General features: G+C 34.6%; 1 protein-coding gene across 1 annotated transcript; it reads right to left on the bottom strand.

Annotated features, from left to right (window-relative positions):
• Positions 1-375: 375 nt before the first annotated feature.
• Positions 376-19,016, bottom strand: LOC134538355 (probable maleylacetoacetate isomerase 2). The gene is made up of 7 exons (XM_063379602.1): positions 18,782-19,016; positions 18,495-18,546; positions 18,257-18,405; positions 14,766-14,843; positions 13,227-13,353; positions 10,911-11,013; positions 376-5,888 (listed from the first exon to the last, which is right to left on the bottom strand). The coding sequence occupies exons 1-7, from the start codon at positions 18,800-18,802 to the stop codon at positions 5,762-5,764; spliced, it is 657 nt and encodes a 218-aa protein (XP_063235672.1). The 5' UTR covers positions 18,803-19,016; the 3' UTR covers positions 376-5,761.
• Between the last annotated feature and the right edge of the window lie 3,042 nt (positions 19,017-22,058).

Here is a 22,058-nt window from a genome sequence, read left to right as displayed (position 1 = left end):
TTGTCTTTCATAATTAGCATATCACCTTTGTTTAAACTAAAATGTTATGTTTTACTGTTTCACTTTGAACCTATAAAGTAAATGTAGTGATCAAATTAAATGTTATAGGTGTAAAATTCAGAAAGAAACTATACTTGGAATAGATGTGTGTTCCAGAGATAATACTAAACGATTTGGGCCTATCTGCAAGAATTGAACCAAACAACAAAATTATGTTTCGTGCATTAACTATCTAACATTATTTTCTGATATTTCAAGTGGTTTTCTATCTGCAAATAGTGGTAAAGCGGTCCTTAAAAATTCCTTAACTTTTAATCGCACAAGAGGATACGAACAATGAACTGTAATTAATCCTTTACAAGAAAATTCATACTACTTTACAAGCAGCGAGCTTTATTTCTGGTAGCAAATAATTACATAAAATAAATGTCAATGCCACATGTTTATAGAAAATTTTCACTTAATTATCTATAAAAAACTAATAAGTAGTAAAATTATTGATTATAAAAAAAATGCATTATTACAATGGTACATCATAGAAAACATTATAAGGTATCAAATAAAAGAAAATTCAATTAAATGATATATACATGTATCAAATTCCTATCTAATATAGAAATTTTACAGTTTATTACAAAACATCACAGTATAAAACTTATTAAAGTTAACTAAATTAATTTAAAAAAGAATGAACTCAAACAAAATAATAGGTATACATTAAACAACACTGAACAACTTATCTTGCTAAACAACTACCACAAAAGTGTCACGGTTCATGCAATAATTAGAGCGTGATGCTAAGTAATTATGATTTTGTAACATTAACTACATACAGGCCTGATAGAACATACTATTTGGCAATGTTTACACAAATACAAGCAGAATGCCAAACTATTATCCTAAGAGGAACCATCTACAGGCAATTCTGTAGTAATTCACACACAACACACACAGCTTTCAAAGAGTTAAGCTTAATAATCAATTTGAAAGTTATTTAAAATCATATTAATGCAAAAAATTCCTTATCCTGTATCAGTTTTCACTGCCACACTTTCAATGAATTAACATACATATATTTTTTTAACTCAATAGAAAAATTATGAGCAGATCCTTCTCTCAGATGAATTTAATTTGTCAATTTTAAAAAAAAAAAGTACAAAAGAGTTAACTCAATTAACTAAATACACTTTTTGCTAAAGTCAAAACATTCCATTTTATTTTCAATTTAATATTAAATTGAATTGTATTTTTTTTTTAATGATAATCCTATAATAATAATCCTATTCTTGTAAATACATCAAATGACACTGTAGCACAACAAATAGTGTGTACAGGTTATTTTATTAGACATCAGGTGTGAATCATGGTAACATACATTCATTAAAACACACAACTTACTGCAACTAAAATCCAGGTTTTACAGACCAAAAATAGTAAAAAACTACCACAAAATCAAAAAGCAGAAACACACACTCGCTACCACTTGCTAATCTATATCCGGTGGATATGTAAAAAAATGACACAGGCAAATACATACAACATTCACATCATTGCTGGGCATTGAAAACACAAACACAGATGGAACTGATTTAAGCAATCAGAGACTAAGAAACAGGAGAAGAATGACTACTCAATATTAATATACAAGTAGTTGCAGTACAAATCAAACTTTTGCTGGTCCACAAACATGTCTAGCTAAGGTTACTTGCTCGAAGTCACACACACATTGGACACAAAAATACTATATTTCTAATGACATTATGAATACATACCTACAAAATTTAATGCTGAAATAGTTTATTTCACAATTTTTTATCAGCTGTTTGGATACTTTTAAATTTACAACGTAACTATCAAGTAAGTAATGACTCAACAATAGTCCTTGTTGACTAGAGAAATTAATTATTTTATTCCTCTCACTGTTCCCTGTAAAAATTCAAACAATTTATATCACTACCATTTTTAATATCTTTTTTTTCTGTCCATTTTAATTTTAGTTTACAACTATGTAAATCTTACAGTTGAAATTGGTCTTTCGTAAAATAAAAAAAATAGTACAGAGTTGTACTATTTCCCTATATAATAAAAGTTCATTATAGTAATTATTTACTCATCCATGTACATACTAACTTATGGCAAAGATAAAAACAACATAAATGTGCTGTGCTAAATTGTTAAAATACAGTTTGAAAACCTGCACATGAAACATTAAAATTTTTCCTTAAACAATATACATTTGCACTATAAAAACACTGCTACAAACTAAATCAGCATCTAACATATATGTACATCATCAATACAATTTCATTAATAGCAACATTGTTCTTTTAATTGCCTTCAGTCAAACTTCAGTTGGATACAGATAGACACAAAATCATTTGACACACCTATTAGCTCGACATTACAGAAATACATTTTATTTTCATTCATCACGAAAATCAAATAATTTTTTCCTATAATTTAGGCACCAATAGGAAAAAAATCTCTACACTGTATCTAAAAAATTTAACGTTGATATCTCAAATCTTCCAAACAGCAAACAACTTTAAATTTTATCTCAAAAATAGTTTTAACTACTCCCATTCACCAACAACTAAAAACTCCCAAAACATAGCTAACAACTAATACAATAGTATACACTAAATGTAAATACACTCATACTCACCTAGTAAACACCAACCAAAAAAAAAAGCACACATAAAATTTGTTTCACTCGCTCCAAAGTTTGTTCATTATGAGCTTATGCCATTAGAACAATTGGACCAACAGATATTCCTTTACTCTGGCCACACATAAATACTTGTACATAATGACAATATGTATACAATAATCAATAATAAAATAATTGAGGGAGAAATTGTCACCCTCCAAACTACAAAGCACACTGCATCTTCAAATACTTGAAACAACTGGCTCAAATGAGTTTCAAATTTAATTTAAAGGCATACCTAGTCTTCTGGTATATGACTACAGGCAAGATTTTATTGTTTTACTTTTAGTCCAATTTTGCTTTTGAAACAGAGGATTTTGGTGATTGTTTCTATTTTTATAAAAGCTGTTTTAATACTTACTCCACCAAAATAGTGATAAAATTTCTATTCTGCATTTCTACAATAAAATAATTTATATCAAATTGGTCTAAAACAGATACTTCAGAGAGATAAAAATAAATTAGCGAGCATTTGTCATTTAAAAGTCATTCAATAAGGGATGCACAATAAAAATACATAAAATTAATTTTTCTGATCCATCACTTTAGTTAAATATTTTTGTCCGGAAATTAAGTCATTCTTTGAATTACAAACATTAAAAGATTACTTTTATAATTTTAATGAAGTTTTGGTTAAATGCTACCTAATTCCATGATATAACTTGCATTTTGGTGCTATAGGATCATTAACTTCCATTTCGATGTTAAGCAGTGTTTCGACATAATTTAAGTTTTATCACAATTCACGTATAATCTTGTCATTTATGATTCCTGCACACTTTTTTCTATTACAAGAAGTGTTTACCTATATAGGTACAGTTCATAATGAGAGAGGTGTTTGTGCAGATAAGCACACAAAACAATACTATACCTGCAATAAATAATCACCAAAATATTCAATTTTAAAGTCAAAATTGGGACGACAAAACATGAAATCGAAAAAGTTTGGAAACTTATGAAAAAATTGATACCTTTCTTTTTCCAGCAACAAAGTCTTCAGTAGCTCGTCCATGGAAACATGTTTTACAATTTTTGCTCAGTCACAATTCAGACTCCATGAAAACAATAATTAAATATTAATTGAATTTACCTAAGTAATTCTAAATGACTGGTGCAAGTTTTTAGCGCAGATTGCTGTAGATACTGCAGTTCCACAAACAATAACAGAAAATAAAAAGGCATAATCCTTTCATTAAATTTAAAACTACAGCAAATTACGACACACGTTTTCACAAATGACGAACTATGCTTTCACTACAAAAACCAACTACAAATGCACAGATGATACAATTCCCTTACAGCTGTTTTCAATTCACCAAATCTTTAAAGTAGGTTGTTGGAAAAATACGATTACAAATCATTTGGAATGACAAAACTAATTACCCACATTTGCAAAAAGTTTTACATAAATTTTAAAAGTTGTATTATTATGTAATAAAATTATTTCCATTTACCTCTCTAATTTGTGAACAGTTAGCAAGGAAGACAAGAATTATCTATGGAAATCATTTTATAAACTAATCTAACAGCATATTAAAAAAGACAAAAAATTATACTAAACCAGTTTAACAAGTACTATATTTATGGAGTTCATTTTATAAACTAATATAACAGCCAATTAAAAAAAGGGCAAAAATGTTATAATAAACCAATTTAACAAGTACTATATTCATGGAATTTTATTTTATAAACTAATCAAACAGTAAATTTAAAAATGAAGACAGTAAAACTTCTTATTAAATAAATTAAATTTTCCAAATAGTTTTATTTTCATTGAATACTTAATTTTAGACTAATTTATTTAAATTTCTTGTAAATGCAAGAAATGTCAAAATATTTTCTCAGTTGTGTGTGCACATTACAAGTTACAAAACTTATTTACCGATTTGTTCATCTATACATATAACATTAAACATATAACTAACACTATCAGCTTGTAAATTCCTTACTTAACAAATATACCTATCTAAAACAGCAAATAAAAAAAAACATTATAATACTCTTTCTAACAAGCATTTTTTTGAATAGCTATGATAACACATACCGACTGGAAAAAAAAAAAAAAAAAATCAGCAGATTTTGCACGGTGCGAGTGAGCTCAAACAAATGCCTGTGTATTTTCGAACATTCAAATAATGGGAGCTGCTGATACTAGCAGCAATCGTGCAAAATTCCTAAAACTGTTGAAAAAATATTTCTAAAAACATTATTCCAATTAACAAGCATTGCAGGCTTTTGCGACCATTGCTTGGCTTATGGGTTATGGCCGCGTCGAAGGCGAAGATTTCACCAGACAAAATGTATTTTGTCCTACTAAAAGCATCTGAAATTTAATTTTTAATTTATTTTTCTCCACAGTATGAATTTATACAGTCTTTAGAGAATGTCAAGAAACCCCCAAATTAAATCTGCATTCACAACTGTTTACAATGCAGTGAAAACCGCTAAGTCCGTCTCGGGTAACTCGTATCAAAATTCGACAGTTCTCAACAGCATTAAGGGTCTAAGAACCGTTCTGCCACTCTTTGCTGCTTGATCAAAGTTTTTGAACCAAAGACATCGGAACTTAATTTATTTTTTCTAATCGCTGCTTGCTGTGTTCAAAGACATTATAAATCCACTCCACCGATGGAAAAAGGCACAAGAAAAGTTGTAGAAAATATTGCATAAATGTACTGATTTTTAATAGTTTTTTTTAATTTTCAATAAACATAAAAATTACCCACTACACGCTGAAACTTTGTTAGAATTAGACGGTTAGTTAAAAACGCTACTGTTGACAACCCTCATTAAAAGAACGCTCAAAAATTTGGCATGCAGACAGACCCGCAGATTATTACACCGGAAAATCACTTAACTTTTTTTTCCAGTCGATATCAAGACTAAAAAAAAAAAAAATTAAAAAAAATTATCAGCAGCTGTAGGATTTTGTGACACTGAACGACTCGGACAAAGACACGAAGCTGAGTATCAAACCACAATATAAAAACTGGAGATGTATCACTTTGTACTTTGCGGGAGCTGGGGCCGGGCGCGGGCCCGGCGCGGAGTCTACTTGGTGGCCTCGGGCGGACAGTCGGGCTGGCTGGAGGGGTGGGCCGCGCGGAACGCGGGGTGGTTCTCCAGCTCGCGGTCGATGCGCAGGATGATCGGGAACGGCCGCAAGTCCACGTGGAACCTGAGCGCCACAAAAATGTTTCCCCCAATGCCAAAAAAATACGAATCGCGATAACATCGAAATAATGGCCGCAAGTCCACGTGGAACCTGCGTGGCAAAAAACGCTTTCCTTTTCCCCCAACGCCCAAAAATTACGAACTGCGATCAACATCGAAACAACGCCGCAATAACACGTCAATATCAAACACTGAAATGCAAATTAATACACCATATTAACACAGGGGCGCAACAACTAAATTTCCAAACGGGGGGAAATTTACCTTTTTGTAAAGAATCATCGATCCCCCCTATTGAAGCGTGGAGGGGGGGGGGGAGTGTCCGGGAGTCCTCCCTCGGGAAAATTTGTATTTCAAGGTAGAAAATGGTGCCATTTAAGCAGTTTTATTATCTAAAAATTGATTACACAGCACTTTCGTTGCCTCCGTTTGCCCCCACTTCAAGGTTTCAGAGGGGGAGCAAAATACCCTTGCCCCCCCCCCCCCCCCCCCCACTGTAGTTGCACCCACCCCTGATATAACACCACCATGTAACTAGAAACATGAAATTGGCAATTTAATTTTTTTACTGTCGTAAATTCACTGAATAATTTACTTAGCACATATTTATTTTACCAAACTGTATGCACTAAATAAATTAGAAAAAAATTTGGGGTGAGCCAATCAAATCTCTAAAATATCATCATATCCTTAGTATGTATTTGAAGGATTCAATATTCAAGGAAAAATATTAAAAATATTTAAAAAAAAAATAGAGGAAATAGTATAGCAAATTAAAAATTCAACACTGTTTACTTCCCAAATTTACAACTACATTTTTTTTCTTTGTACACTTTCTGTTACCATTCCCCATATAATTACATAAATAATTACAATATGCATTTATTTTGGAAACTTAAGTTTGTAAAACAACTACCTATTTAATGGGTAGAATTTTTCAACACCACAGTTAATATTTCATTTTCTTGTGCATTATTTTTTGACCCTCGGGACCTAGACTCGTTTCCGAGGACTATATTTGAGGTACTCTCTTGGGATTCAAATTTGAGATTCGGATCCAAGAAAATTGATATAGAATATTACATTGTTTGATCTTGCATTTTTACCTTAATGATGGTGGCACATCTTATAAAAACACAAAAATTTTACATTTGTCTTTTGAGTAGTTACTTTCTCAGCATGCTTATTACTAGTTTTTTTTATTGAATGAAAGCATCAAGTCTAGGGGCCAGAAAAAATAGCAATTTGCTATAGATGATTTTTGTTGTTGCTAATTTCCACTTTAGATAATTTTTTTTAGCTAAATTAGTTAATAAATTATAATTTTATCTACTTCTGAAAATAACCTTTAAAAAATGTATCTTCTTACATATAAAGAAACAACCCTTTGTGTATAATTATAGTTACCTGACTCACCTTATATTCATAAAATGCACTTTGTCTGTAAACAGGTGCAAGTATAATTTACTTAAATTTATATTTATCACTTAAGACTTATCAGCACTTAAAATTAATACACCATCACAACTCGCCCACCATCTGTGCTGCAGATTTTCTTATCTCACGGACCAAAGGTTTATGATTGGCTAAAAATATGAAACAAACCAGGCTGCACTTCCTTGCACTTTGCTTTAACGGGAGTGTGAAGTGAACAATAGCAATACTACAGATACTTGACGTTCCCCCAAATGTTACACTTCACCTGTGTGGTGAGTTTCTGGTTACCCTCCTGTTGTGACAATACATCGTGCATCGTGATATTGCCACGTCTCTGTGGTGCAATCAAGTTACATTGATTCAGAGATACCTTCAAAATATAACCCAACCCAACCCAACCAGGTAATCCAGATGATTTGTGAATTATCCTATGAACTAAACGTGTGACTTGATGTTTGTTAGAATATTGCACTATCAATTTTTTAGTAAAATCTAAATTAGTGTTTTTGATTTTTCAAATCTAGAAATTCACAAGCAACCTGTACAAAAATGAAATAGTGTTAATTGTATGTAAAAAATTTCATTTTCAAACATTTAGAATGTAATTATGTTTAGAACAAGTTGCATTAAAAATTGCTAATTTCAGAAAAATGGATGCTAATATATAAAAAAATAGATTCTAATTTTGGCGAGAAAAAAAAATACACGTTAGTATTTCCAGCCTCTAGCAATACGTCAATCACAAGATATTAAAAGTCATTTCCTCATAGAGGAGATAGCTACAGGTTTTGTCAAAATTTAGGGTCATAGGGTAATGAATTTCACCCGAACCTCTCTACCATGGGTCCCAATTTTTTGCAGAGTTTTTTCAGACTAAGATGGTTTTATTTGCTTCCAATACACAAACCAAACATATCCTGCACATATGAAGAATACTTGCACGTTTTATTTCCACATGATAATTTAATAGTAGAGATGGGTCGATTCCATATTTTCTAGATTCCAATTCTGATTCCAAAAATGCTTCGATTCCAGGCCCGATTCCAATTCCACAAAAAAAAAAAAAAAAAAAAAAAAAACCCTAATCATTAAAGAACTTAAAGGAAAAATACAATATATGTACCATGATTCCAAACAAACTTCTATTTCAAGACAAAGTTTTTAATGCAATTCTAGTGATAACTCAGCTGCTTGTATTATGCTAATTAATTCATAAGCAAAACAAGGTTATAATTTCATCAATTTCTAGAAATGAGAATTCAGGTGTACTTACAAAACAAACTGAAATATTAAAACAGTATATAAATCAAAAATAGAATCTTATGGTACATTATGAATTTCACTGAAGTCCTCCAAAGCAAGATATGTTACTTATGTTGAGTCCGAAAATGTTTTATTAGGTTGATTGTGGTCTTTGTTGGCCCATGAGATATTTTCGTGTTACAATAATTGCATATTGCAAATTTGTCATCGAACGGGTAGATTGTAAAATGTTTCCACACTTCAGGCATAATTTTTTATTTCTAATACACCGTTTCACGTGTGTTTCTGCAAAAACAAGTTATATACATCACAGAAATACGTGTTCTATACCATAGTAGAAATAAACTGACCTGATCTCTTGAAAAATAGTAATTGAAACCACGCGTGTTAATAGAAACAAAAGTGAGGTTACAACATGTCATAAAGTATTCGATAATATGGAGGCTTTCGTGTTTCATCTCATGCATAGAGGCACTGGAAAATCGTAAAAACGATACAGGCGCGAATAAAAGCGACAAAATGGTTTATCGACGAATAAACGCTAAAATCCCGTTTTTAGAAGTAAGTATTAAAATTTTTAAGTAATATTAAAACCAGTAAATTTTAGGTTTACCTAATATTTTTAAATAAACCATTTCTTATTATTAAAGGCCTAACCTCATACAATAAAGAACATTCTTTATTTTATGCATCTTCTTACCGTGTTTGAAGATTACCTAATAAACGGTGACGATGGCGAGCCACATAACAATCAACACGATTTATGAATCTTGTAAATAACACGAAACACAATTTAAATACGCATAGGCTCGCGCGGAAACTTGGTTAACGGCAAACATAACGTACGATCCAAACAAATGTAAACGGTTAACGAGAGACGTTTATTTACGTGCATGAATATTTTCAGGGAAAGAAAGTGAAAACATTGAAGCGGCCATGTTTGCAAACATGTGCGTGCGTGTGTGATATTAACACAAGCAATCAAATTATTTACTGTTAAATGACAACAACTAAAATATAAAAATGAATTAATTTAAGTTTACAACACACGCAGCTTATATTTGGCAAATACAAAAAAAAAAAATTACGAAAATCTACTTCAGTCAAATTCGTTAGCGCTTTAACGGGAAAAAACGATGGCAGCAATGTAGTTATATGCTTTTGTCGCTGATTTGTTGAACTTACCTAGTGTTTTCCTAATATCCTAACCCGAAAAACAAACGGTAAATTGTGAAACTAAAATATTGCGGTGCTATTCACAATAAAATTAAGGTTATTAAAGTCGGTTTTCTAAATCCCGTTCGCGTGCAATGCAGTTAGAACTATAAAAAATATATTTTTTTACCATTATGAGACGGACAAAATCTGTTACCGTGCATTCACGTGCGGAGCAATACAAGTCGCACCATTTCTATGTTAGTGACACTAACATACTTATGTGCAAAGCTTGCAACATCCGCATAAACTGGGAGAAGAATTAAAATTAATGTTATATAAATGCTACGAACAGCCATTATAAACGCTATTTTCCAGTGCCTCTACTCATGCAGTAAGTGCTCAGCCACGTCAAAATGTACCATCTATGCGTGAAGCAAACAAAAAAAAGTTAATGAATCAGACATACTAGTTAAATATATTATTATATTAAATAAAAATACTGTGATATATTACGTGCTTTAACCCAATTTTAACCATTTTAAAACTTCAAACAAAAGAAATTACGATAGAAAGTATTGCTTTTGTTGTGTTGTACGCTCTGTTAGCCGTTTACATTACAACATTAAAGTATGGCGGACTCGGCTAGATGAGATGATGTATTCGTAATTTGTTTCTTTTCCTTTCTTTACATATTGTGTAATTCAACACTAAATAAGTTAAAACACTGTTATGATTCTAGAGTTTGGAAAACAAATATTTCATTTGATCCTAATGACTATTATAATGTAATTGTATAAGCTGAAACTGCAACCAATATAAACGTGATATAAGATAACTATTACGTAATTTACAGAATTTTGAAATCGAAGTGCAAGGTGAGTTAGGTAAATATTGTGACAATATTCTGGCCGAAAAAAACGGTAATTTTAGCAGGAATCGCTGGTTTCATTAAGGAAAACACTTTTTTTTTCTAAATTATTAAGAGTGCTTAGGACCATACTAAATACGATATGATTCCTTGAAACTTGGCGGAAGAATCAACGGTTCCGATTCCTGGCAGAATCGGTGGGATCGAAGCACCGAAGAATCGACACGACCCATCCCTATTTAATAGTTTACATGATATAAAAGCAGTTAAGAAAATATAAATCATTTATAATGAACAAACCTGCGAGCATTAAAAACCTGAGGGACCAAGCAGCAATCTGCCAGCGACATCTCATCCCCAACACAATACTTCCCTGCGCACGACGACAGCAATTTTTCAACAGCTGTAACACACAAAAATATTAACGCTTGTTAATACATGTACCCGCCATTGATTACAGTCTTCATTTTTCCATTAAAAAGGCTTTGCTGTGTAATTACAGTTGAACAAGCAGACATTATTTAAACATGCATTATGTTAATTACATGAAAACAGTATATTAATATCAGAAATATATGAAAATATTATACTTTTTAAAAATATAAAAATTCTTAGCTTTTAACTCGACACAAAATATTTGCTAAACGAGATAAGTAACAACAACATATAAGAAAAAATCTGAATATATAGGAGTAGAAACAGTTGCTATGGAATTTTGATTTTTTGAAACACACAGTTATAATATGAGACTTCTAAATAAAGTACAGTAGAGCACCCCTCAACCGTAATTCCCACAAACGGAACTCCCGATATCCGGAACTAATTTTCCAAAAAAAAATTAAAACATTACAAAACATCTCCAAAACATTTCCGCACTGGAAAGAGGTTTTTTTTCTTTTGCCTAACTGTACATGTCTTGTAAGTGCACGCGCGCACGTCTGTCAGACAGCTAATTATAGCCAGTCTTTCCTGCGCATTGCGTAAATACACTGCTGGTTTTCGCGTCGGACGTTTTATTGTTTCACTATGTCAAGTAAACAGAAAATTCCGGCCGGCCCGAGAGTATGTACACCGACTCCCACTACACACACCAACACGCGTGATAGCCAGTAACATTTACTTCCAACGTGTGATGCTTTCAGTTTTTAGAGAATAATTTTGTGTACAAATATGTATTATGTACATATTTATACGTTAATATATGGTTAAACAGTTTTCATTTACCTGAATTTCTCTATCTCTGTGTTTTTAAACGAGATGCTTGAAGTGTTATTCTTTTGTAATTGAAATGTAAACTGTGCGTGGCAGTGACTATACATTCTCCAGGAAGTGTGAATCACTAGCACGTCAACACAGAAGTAACACAACACTGCAGCTGTAGTCCTACTACCTCCCCTGATGGAGACATCATCCTCTTCACTCACGCACGCACCCACCCACAGTGATAAGAAACACGTGCCTGCCAGCTTGCTTGAATGAAGGTCATTCAACCGGCCCGGAGGCCGGCCCTACCGCAACTCCCCTTACCCGGAATTTTCCCATAACCGGAATAGACCTCCCCCCCAATGATTCCGGTTGAGGGGTGCTCTACTGAAGTGGCAAAGTAGTCCAGAAAGTCGCAGAACATCGGGCATGCTCAACCAGGATATTGGAGCAGTGAGGTGGCGCTGTTGTTGATGTGTAGAGTATATACCAAGTTGATCAAGTAGAAGGGTATTTGCTGCGTGACGAAGCGGACAGTATTGTTTCTACAGCTCTAAAGCATGTTTACAAAAAGTGATCAGCGGTCGTGGATTAAAATCAATGTTGCCCGCGGCAAAAATGCAACGCAGTGTTATCAAGGATTATCTGAAGCCTGTGGAACGAATGCGTTACTGTATAGAACGGTTGCACGATGGGCCAAAGCAAGTCATGCTGTCAGACTGAGTCTGTGGATTTGCACCACACAGGTCAGTCATCCATTCCTCAACATCACAATATCGTGAGTGGTTTCCTTTCCGTAGACCGTCGATAGACTGTCTAGGAAAGATCTGCTGAAGTCGGGCTCAAGTTATTATTTCTACAGCACCATCTGCACTGGGCTATATGGTGCAAATGTCCACGTTTACTGTGGGATAATCTCTATTGTGTTACATGACTATGCTCGTTATTCTGCACAAGCTGTAAATAATCTTTTGCAACGGTGATCTTGGGAGGTTATGGAACACTCTCCATACGACCTCTTTCCTAAGTTGATAGAACCCCTTTGAGGCATTTGATTATCCGACGATGTGCCATTTGCGATCCAAGCAGTAGGACGGTCACAAACAACACTTTGCCAACAGTATCCTACAACTTCCTAACATGTGGCAAAAGGTACAAGACTGTGCTGGTGATTATACTGACGGAATGAAATGTTTGTTTGCTTGTATATACCTTTAAGTCTTTTTCCCAGGTATGTTTCCATTACCTCATTTACAAACATTGTATAATGATATAAAATAACTCATCACTGAAGCATACATACATATTAAGACAATAAATAGAGCAAAATATTTTTTACAACGAAAAATAGATCAAAAACAGCTCTATTGCCAGGGAAGCAAAAATGACACATTATTATTAACAAACACTCACCTCTAAAACCACGCGTGATCCAATGCTGAGCCCATTCTTTCTTCTTCTCTTCGCCCACGTATATCAACACTATGAGGTTCTGCAGGGGCTGGATGCCTGAAGCGATCACCTCACAGATTTCTCGCACCTTCAATACAAAAATTTTAACATAGTCAATCCTCTGTGAATGGCCCCCAAGAATTGTGACCTTCTCACAGTAAATTTTTAGACTATGAAAAATTTGGTTGGAAAAGACTAAAAATAATATGAAAAAAAGCAGAAAATTAACTTTGTTGCCCTTATTTTGGGCATTTCACACTGAGATTCTCTTTGTGAACTCTGAACTACCCGCTAAGGAATGCTATTTACCACAGATCACCTGCTAGTACAAAAGCGAGTGGCTTAACGTGAGATCCTGCAGCTACCAATCCCATGTCATCACACTGCTGGCCGAAGAGTGTATGTGATATCCCTCCGGTAGTTCTCGGTGTTTACATACACCCACACCCACACCCACACCCACAGAACACACGACCAGAACAGGTGGCAGTTCCCCTTCCAAACTTGCCAGGCAGAGACCTGCAGCCAAGCCGCCTACCTTCTTGTTTCGCAACTTGCCCCTTGCAACGAAGCCTCTTCCAGTTCCCAAATAGGTTATGTTGATGTTGGTCTCTTCCAGCAGGAACCGTTAAGAGTTGGCTGTACACTTCAGTTTTGTTACAATGATTTTCACGACAAAATGATTGTCCTACCAACTACATACTTCTGCCACAAAAATTTGAATTTGTTTCGGGCTCGTTACTTATGCCGCTCGCAATTGTCGATAGAAAAATAATAATTCTAGATTAACGTTTATAGTTTGCCGCAAAGCAAGTCAACACAAAAACTGACACAAATAGAAGCAATGATTTGAAGCAACACCGATTAACAGAAACTAATCCATAAACTTCAAAGGAAAATATTAAATGCCAATTCAAAATACAAGTACAGTAGAGAAACAATTATCTGAATAGATCAACTAGAACATTGATTCTCCAAAAGTGTTCCAGTCAGCAATTTCAAATTTGCTTTGGGCGCTAGTGTGAGATTCAGCTGCAAAAAAACCTGAATCTGAGCTCGCAAGCAAAATACAATTTTGAACTTAGTCCCTTAAAAAGTAGGCTTTTGTGTTTAATATCAGTGTTTCTTTGTTTCATGTGTATTGTTCCTATGACACTGGTACAAATGTCGTAAATTATCGGTTATCAGAACACCCCTAGCCCCGAATTAATTTGGATAGTCGATGCTCACTTAAGTGCCTTATTTCAGTCTAACCGTCTAAGGGAAAAAAAATTCAAGAAACCCGCTTAATGAATGTAAACGAAGTGACCTTATTTAAAGTTAGTGTCCCAGATGTTCGAGAAATACAAACATCTCTTTAAATGAGGGGGAAATAACATACCTTTCATGTCTTTCATCAGGCAAAAGTTTGCCGCGCACTGGCTTTCATTAACATACCAATGTGCTCACGAATCACAACAAAAAATAAATAACAAATCAAAGTCGGTTATGTTATCTCACCTTTGCTCGTTTCACAACGTCCTGAGGCATGAGCGGTCTGGCAGGCCGCGTCTCCTCCAGGTAATGCATGATGTTCAGCTGAAAACAAACAAGCACAAGAGAACAATGACTGAACCACGTACCTCAACACTCACGATAAGTTTGTGGCAAGCTAAGTACTTTTGTAACAACCATCATTAAAATTCCCTATCTAAAAAGAACACTGTAAAGTTCAAATTTATTTTCTGCTGCATACCCTAAAAATAAAAATAAAAATAAGGGAGGGTTCAATTATTAATCTATACTAATATTATAAAGAAATAGTACAAGTTTGTTTCTTATTAATAGTAAATTCGAAAACTAATGAACAGATTTAAAAAATCCTTTCGCTGTTTTAAGCTAAATTATTCCAGATGAACAAAGGCTATATTTTATTTAAAATGTTTGTGTTTGCTGACAAAGCAAAATTTGTAACTAAAACTGGAGAAAAACAAAAAAAAAACTGACTGGTGTAAATAACAAGTTTCTACAATATAATTAATCTTCATGGCAACGTCCACTGTGTTTCCCCTCATCCCCGTGTATTCCATTCTGTATCCAGACTGTTCAATGACAGCAGGCCAAGAGGACATAGCAAATAATAGCAAACCATTTACTGGAGTATCGATAAAAATCTTTATCTACTAGTGTCACACTTTGTACCACAGCTAGCATCCTATAGAAGAGTATAACTTAAAATAAAAGGCTTGGAAATATAGTAAAAGTACAACATACAACTCTAGAAGCGTACTTTACCTCATTAACAAAAAAAAAATCATTCTGCTTACATTGAGGTAATTTGTGGGTTACCAATTACTCTTAAAGCAGCACGAAACACAAATTTTTAAGTTTCTATCATACAAAGGAAGCCACTGAAACCATTTCAGAGGTATAAATATTTATAAAAGATGAGCACAGTTTCTGCAGCTGCTATCCTAAAAATAAAGTGATGCAAATTAAATGGCATTTACTGCTTCTTATTACCACTAAAAATACGTGCACACCAAGCCCTGCCAAATTTTTAGCAAGATGTGCACACAACAGCCATTTTAATTTGTTTCGTGCGGTTACGTCTGATTGTTTCCTATTAACATATTTGGCAGGTAGACGTCTTTATAATGAATTGATGCATGTTGATCGTTTATGACCTATTGGCTCCGGGAATGCACAAACACCAACTATTACCTAACTTGTAGCATAAGACAAGCATGCTACTTGCATTTTTTGTACTGATATGTAACTTTGCATATTAAATCGATATTGAAATAGACGTCCTTTGAGACCCAAACCAGTAATTAGCAGGGGAATGCAGTGAAGCTGAATCATGTACAATTCAGCCCAAAAAGTGAAGGCTTGGATGTCAGCCATTAAGTGAAGTGAAGCTACTGAAGTGGCTCGAGTAAGTATTGGACAGCTGAGTCGAGCCAGGAGTGAAAATAACACACAAAATAAAAATGGTCCATAAACTGGAGTCACAATGCCACGACGGAAACGACAAGACAAATCAGATTAGATGTTGTACATCGCTCCAGCACAACAGAATTAATAGCGTAGGGTCACAATATCACAACAACATTAACACGACAAACTCTAATATGACTGTTAGCTCATATATTTCCATGCCAAATGCATCCATTAAATACAGTATAGAATGCGCTAAAAACAGTGAAGGCCCTGTAGAAAGGTTTTATTTCCTGTTGACAGTTTAAGTCCCTGTCACGATGTGAGATTAAGTTTATTTCAGATACTTTCTAATCTAAAAAAAATCTATTTTGTCCATATTTTTTGGGCTGAATTCTGTAAGTCCTTCAAACCCAATGTCTACAGAATACCACGAGCCTGAATTTTATTAATTAAACGTTCTTTACTAAACACGTTCATTCTTAAATTAAATAATGACAATGTAGAATAATGTTAACCATAATCACGATGATATCCGTTAATATTAACAGTTGAAGCCACACCACACATAAAATATTTCGTTTTTTAACATAAAGAATTATCAAATAGGTACAAATTTTTGAAATTAAGTTTAGTAAAGTTTTCGTTTTATTTTCAGTCATGCGGCACAAGACAAAATTAGAAATAGAATTTACTTATTGCGGACCATTGGGGCGCGTGTTTTGTTGTGTTGACTTCAGGGCAACCTTGTACTTCAATGGCTACTGAGCATATTGGGCCTGTCGTTCTATTGTGACTTCAGCTTTACAGTAGCTAAAAACATTCGCTGAGAGTAGAAATATATTAATATTTATGAGAAAATAAAACATATTTGGCCTTCTATTATACTAGCTGCAGTACCCAGCGATGCCCGGGCTGAGCACAGAGTGATATATTGTCCACAAGTTAAATGACTCATTATTTAATCAATGATTAAATATTTGATTATCTGGATCAATAAATAACGAAATCAAGGCAATACGTGAAGGACGCACACAAAGATAGCGCGATTAACATTGAAGGAATTGCCATCTATTGACGAAGTTTAAAAATAAATTACTAGTAGCGCAGTTAGTTCGCTAGCCGGCGCGAGCTCCACTAAGCGGATGGGTCTTACCAAGGAGAAGGATAGGAAGTTGCCAGACCTCACTATGTGTATGACCGTGTGGCGGACATAGAGAACTAACACATACTCACTGTTTTTATGTCTATATGACCTATGAGTTTCTGTTAAAAAAATTAATTTACCCATGTCAATCAGTGGGGGATTAATTTTGTTTTTAATTATTATTTACATTCGATTGCATCAGTTTCATTTTTGCGAAATATACACGTTCTTACGTATGGAAAAGCACAGGACCGGTAACGCAATTAAAGCATTACATGGCGACGGCCGCTTCACAGCATAGGCTCTCTAATGTGAACTACAAACAGTAATTTATTAGAAATCAGTAGGAACTAGAAACTCTGTTTACAAGTCAATAGAGGAACATCTTTAGTTTGAAAAAGTTATTTTCCAAATTATATTATTTTATTTACGCAAGAGCCGCGATGCGAGAATTTTACCACATTCTGCAAGAGTAATAATATTTAATTTCTCAGTGAATTGTATTCTTTAATATAGGTGGATTCTGGAAAACTCACTGCTTGTGGAGGACTTTGAAATCAAGTAAAGTTTTGTAGTTTCATAATTTAAAGAGTACAATTTTTCTTTTTAATTTATCTCGTTCAAAATTACCTTAACCAAAGTAATTTACTTACCACGAGAGAGAAACAATGGAAGGGACCCCGCAAGTAGACAGATGTGTCATACAAATGTGTGAATTAAAAAAAAAAAAAATTAAAAAAAACACAATTTTTTTGGAATATTAAAAAAAATTAGCGGCAATAAAAACAAACAGAAATTTTAATTTAATTTTTTTCTTTCATATAAACCTCTAAACTCTACACCGTGATACAAAGCCCCTAAACTCCACACTTATCATGATACAAACAACCTCGTCTGAAATTCTTAGTAAAACAGTTCAACTCACAGACTCAACTAGAGTATGGCCATCAATGTGAAGAGCTGGAACTTGCTCCATTGGGTTTATTTCACGATATTCATTGCAGTGCTGCTCCCCACCACCTTTGATGAGACTCACAGGCTTGATATCATATGGAATCTCCTTAAGATTCAAGGCTAGAAACAATTTATTATACACATATACATGCCCGTCGTTAAGTATTTCAAAAATTCATCTTGAAATGAGTGTTTATTACATTACTTACCTATTCTTACCCTCCAGGAACATGAACTACGCCAGTACGAATACAAGATTGGCTGTAAAAAAAAAGTAATTTCAAGTTACAGTAATTAGCTAGTTTAGTTTTAAATTTACAATGAAATATTAAAATACCATAGAAAAATCACAATAATACAAAAATCTATAAAAGGAAAGTAACTAAGATAGTAAAACTAAGAAAAAACTAAAATTACTCTTTATTAGAAATGTTATGTTCTACTGTAGCCATTGCAAAGCTGTCATTTATAACAGTCGTTTAGTACATGTACTCACTTTAGCTCCCATAACCGACATTTTTAAAAAGCGTTATCAAATACACCACTGAAATATGCTTCCGAAAATGCTCTCTTAGACTATTTTAATTTATTTCATAAACTTATAACAATTTCTACCGGGCAGAACAAACCATTAAACAGCTATTCACAACAGATTCGTTCGATATACACAACTATTTGTTATTAAGAGCAGGTGGCTGTTCTTATTGATTAAATAAGGACACCAGTTATAACAATAGCATCGAGATAGAGTACACTTTATGTTCCGTTTCAAGGAAACTGGTAATTATGCAGAACGAACGATAATGCAAAGACAAACACACCGCTCTAGGATTAGCCTTCTATTTTCCAAAAGAACCATTCGAAATATTTTTTAAGGAATTTAGAGTACTAGCAACTAACCACTAATTATATTGAAAATAAAACATATAAGTTAAAGGAAATTTTATAACCTGAAACTGTGTACTATGATTTGAATTTATTATTTTACAACTCTAAAAGCTGTTAAGTGTTCTGATATCCAAATGTTTTTGGCAGATGTCCAAGCGTGTTTGTTTATGCAACACTGTGAGGTGTTTGGGACACATCTTGCACAGACTTTATGAAACCCCAGACTGTAGTGAATGATTTCGTAGGCAGAACCATGACTAATTTGCAGACGATGTGCCACTTCATCAGTAGTCACTCGTCTGTCTAACAGAACCATGTAAACGCTCAAAGTTGTTATCATTTGTGGCCATAGATGGTCGTCTGGCTCCTTCATGCGTAACACTTATGCGAACATTCTTGAATTTTTCAATCCATTCGAAAGACACTCTGTTATGGCAAGACACTGTTCCCGTATTGTGCTGAAAGTCTTTAATGGATTACAGCCCCTGATACACCTTATTCTTCTTCTCTTTGGTGCAAACTTATAATGGAGCGGCCATTATCTATCTGCAATCAAAAGAAAGACAAATGGAGGTATTAGGATACAACTTTCATAGCATGACCTCAACAGCATAACAATAAAATAAACGAAGACAGAGGTCAGTGTGACAATGTAAGAAGAGTTATATGTCACAGCTGCGAATAATTTCTGAATTACCCTCAGGTTTCCTCCGTAACCGAGACCCGTCCTACAAAATACACTTATTTTAGGTTAGATTAGGGAAAAATATCAAATGTATTAGAATATCCTTTACTTTGACAACTGTTGGTGTTCCCTCTGCTCGCACAGGTATGTTATGGTGTGCATGACTAAACAGGTGCAGTACAATACAGCTCAGTGCTATGTAGTGAATAAATGTCACATCCTTATGTATATTCTTTTAAACCTGCATAAATAAGACCTTTTAATTCGCCATTGTTAATCACTTAATACATTATTAATATTTAACTAGCATTACATAGCTTCAAAACATGACCTAAACAGATCCCTTTTTACTGCATGTTTTTCGAGCTAAAGCAGCCCATAATGGCAGGTATTCATTCGGGGCTCGTTCAGTTCATCATCATCATCATCCTGCACCGGAGCTAGACATGTTTATGCACTGTGGGTCCCACCAACTTCTTCAATCAGCCAAATTCACCTTAATAGTATAAGGTATTCTCAATTGTTTTCTATTGGCTCAACGGCTAGCCCCACATAGCTGTATCTAACACACCAGCTGCATTAATTAATTATTCATGCTCAACCGAGGGACATGTTTTCATACTACTTAATTAATGCTATTTGGTCACGGATTGCAGCTTCAAGTCATGGCCCATCATCATAAGACATTAGTAGTTGACTTGGGCCAGTCTCCTGGGGAGACATGGCAGACATCTCTCGTAGCATCGTTGTTAGATTTTGCCCGTTGCCAGCTCTCTCAGTTAGAGCATACTTCCTCAGGAAGATGAGTTGTGGACCGTTCGGCCTGTGTAACTTACCGAGCAATGTTACTCACGCTGGAGAAACGATGTTATACATCCTATAGTATGCCCCTTGAACTCTCACTGACCCATGTGTTGCAGGCCCACTTGTATGCCCTTAGATAGGATAGACACTCCATGGATACTCACTGGGATCATCGGGTGTAAACAGTACTAACCCATCAGGTAGTAGTCACGTGTGGCTTTATTTGCAGTGTTCAAGTATACTTACGAATCTAACTTCACAGTACTCCATACTCTCCTCGATACAACAATAATTTTGTGTATTTACGATGGCACTTGCTCCTGGTCCAAAACGTTGAGGCGGCACACATCCATGCCTGTGAGTTACTTGAAAGAACATACCGGAGTCGGCCAGTCCCGTAAGAGAAGTGCCTGCCTGCATGCCTTATGGTGCGAGGCGAAGAACTAAAGAAGAGGGGGATTTAGGCCCCCCGCACAAAAAGCACATAGCGAGGTGCACACAGAGCTCCAGAAATAAAAAAAGAGGTTAAAATAAAACTTAAATAACTATGGAATTTGCTAATTAGTTAAAGCAAGTTAATGATGGGAGCTCTATGAGCCTAGGTCTGACCCTGTCAATGGGTCCCACTAGACTGAAGCGAGGGTTAGAAGGACAAGGCTTTCGCTCCACGGGAGTGGAAGTCGCATCAAAAATATCACTAATTTAAATCTCAGATGCTGCCAGTCTGTGCCTGGGTGGCTGTAAAAAAATATGAAAATGGCACAGGAATATTTAACACTGTCCACCCTGCTGGTTGAAGTTTTGAAGCAACATCTTTAAGACCCATAAGACCAATCACTGGCATTGGCTGGTGGTGAAGGGTGCGCTCCTACAGTGGTGGACAGTACTGAGACTCGGGCTTTGTTTACTTCCAGGGTTGTACCATGTCATAGTTTAGCATGCACAGTAGGTACCACCATATTGGTGATAAGTGTCATTCATGAACTATTTTATTTAATATGCTTACGAGAACTTTCGGGGGCCCCTTTTGCAGCCTATGTGGCCTTTGTTTAATTTTCGGCCTCCGGTCTTCTAATGTTAATCCATGTATTATCATTAGAGACCGGAAAAATTCGCGGATTCATTTCACTATACGATGGAATCCAAGCAACTGTACCGTTATATTGCTTCTGTGATTGGCTCACAGTTTATTTGAAGGACTTTGAGCCAATGGAAAACCTTCAACCAATAAAAAGCATCGAATCGCAAGCATCTCAGTTGACAGGACTTACTAGTCAATAGCCAATGAGCAGGTGTCATTTGCCCGAGTGTGTAGGGGATTGTGGAGACTATCCTAAAGGTCATCCAAAGCGCGAATTTTTCCAGTCTCTAATTATCATGCTTTAGCAAAACTCAC

Source organism: Bacillus rossius, chromosome 13 (genome assembly GCF_032445375.1).
Source record: "Bacillus rossius redtenbacheri isolate Brsri chromosome 13, Brsri_v3, whole genome shotgun sequence".
Lineage (NCBI taxonomy): Eukaryota > Metazoa > Arthropoda > Insecta > Phasmatodea > Bacillidae > Bacillus > Bacillus rossius.
The sequence above is the reverse complement of the archived record's forward strand: the minus strand, read 5'-3'. Positions and strand labels throughout refer to the sequence as shown.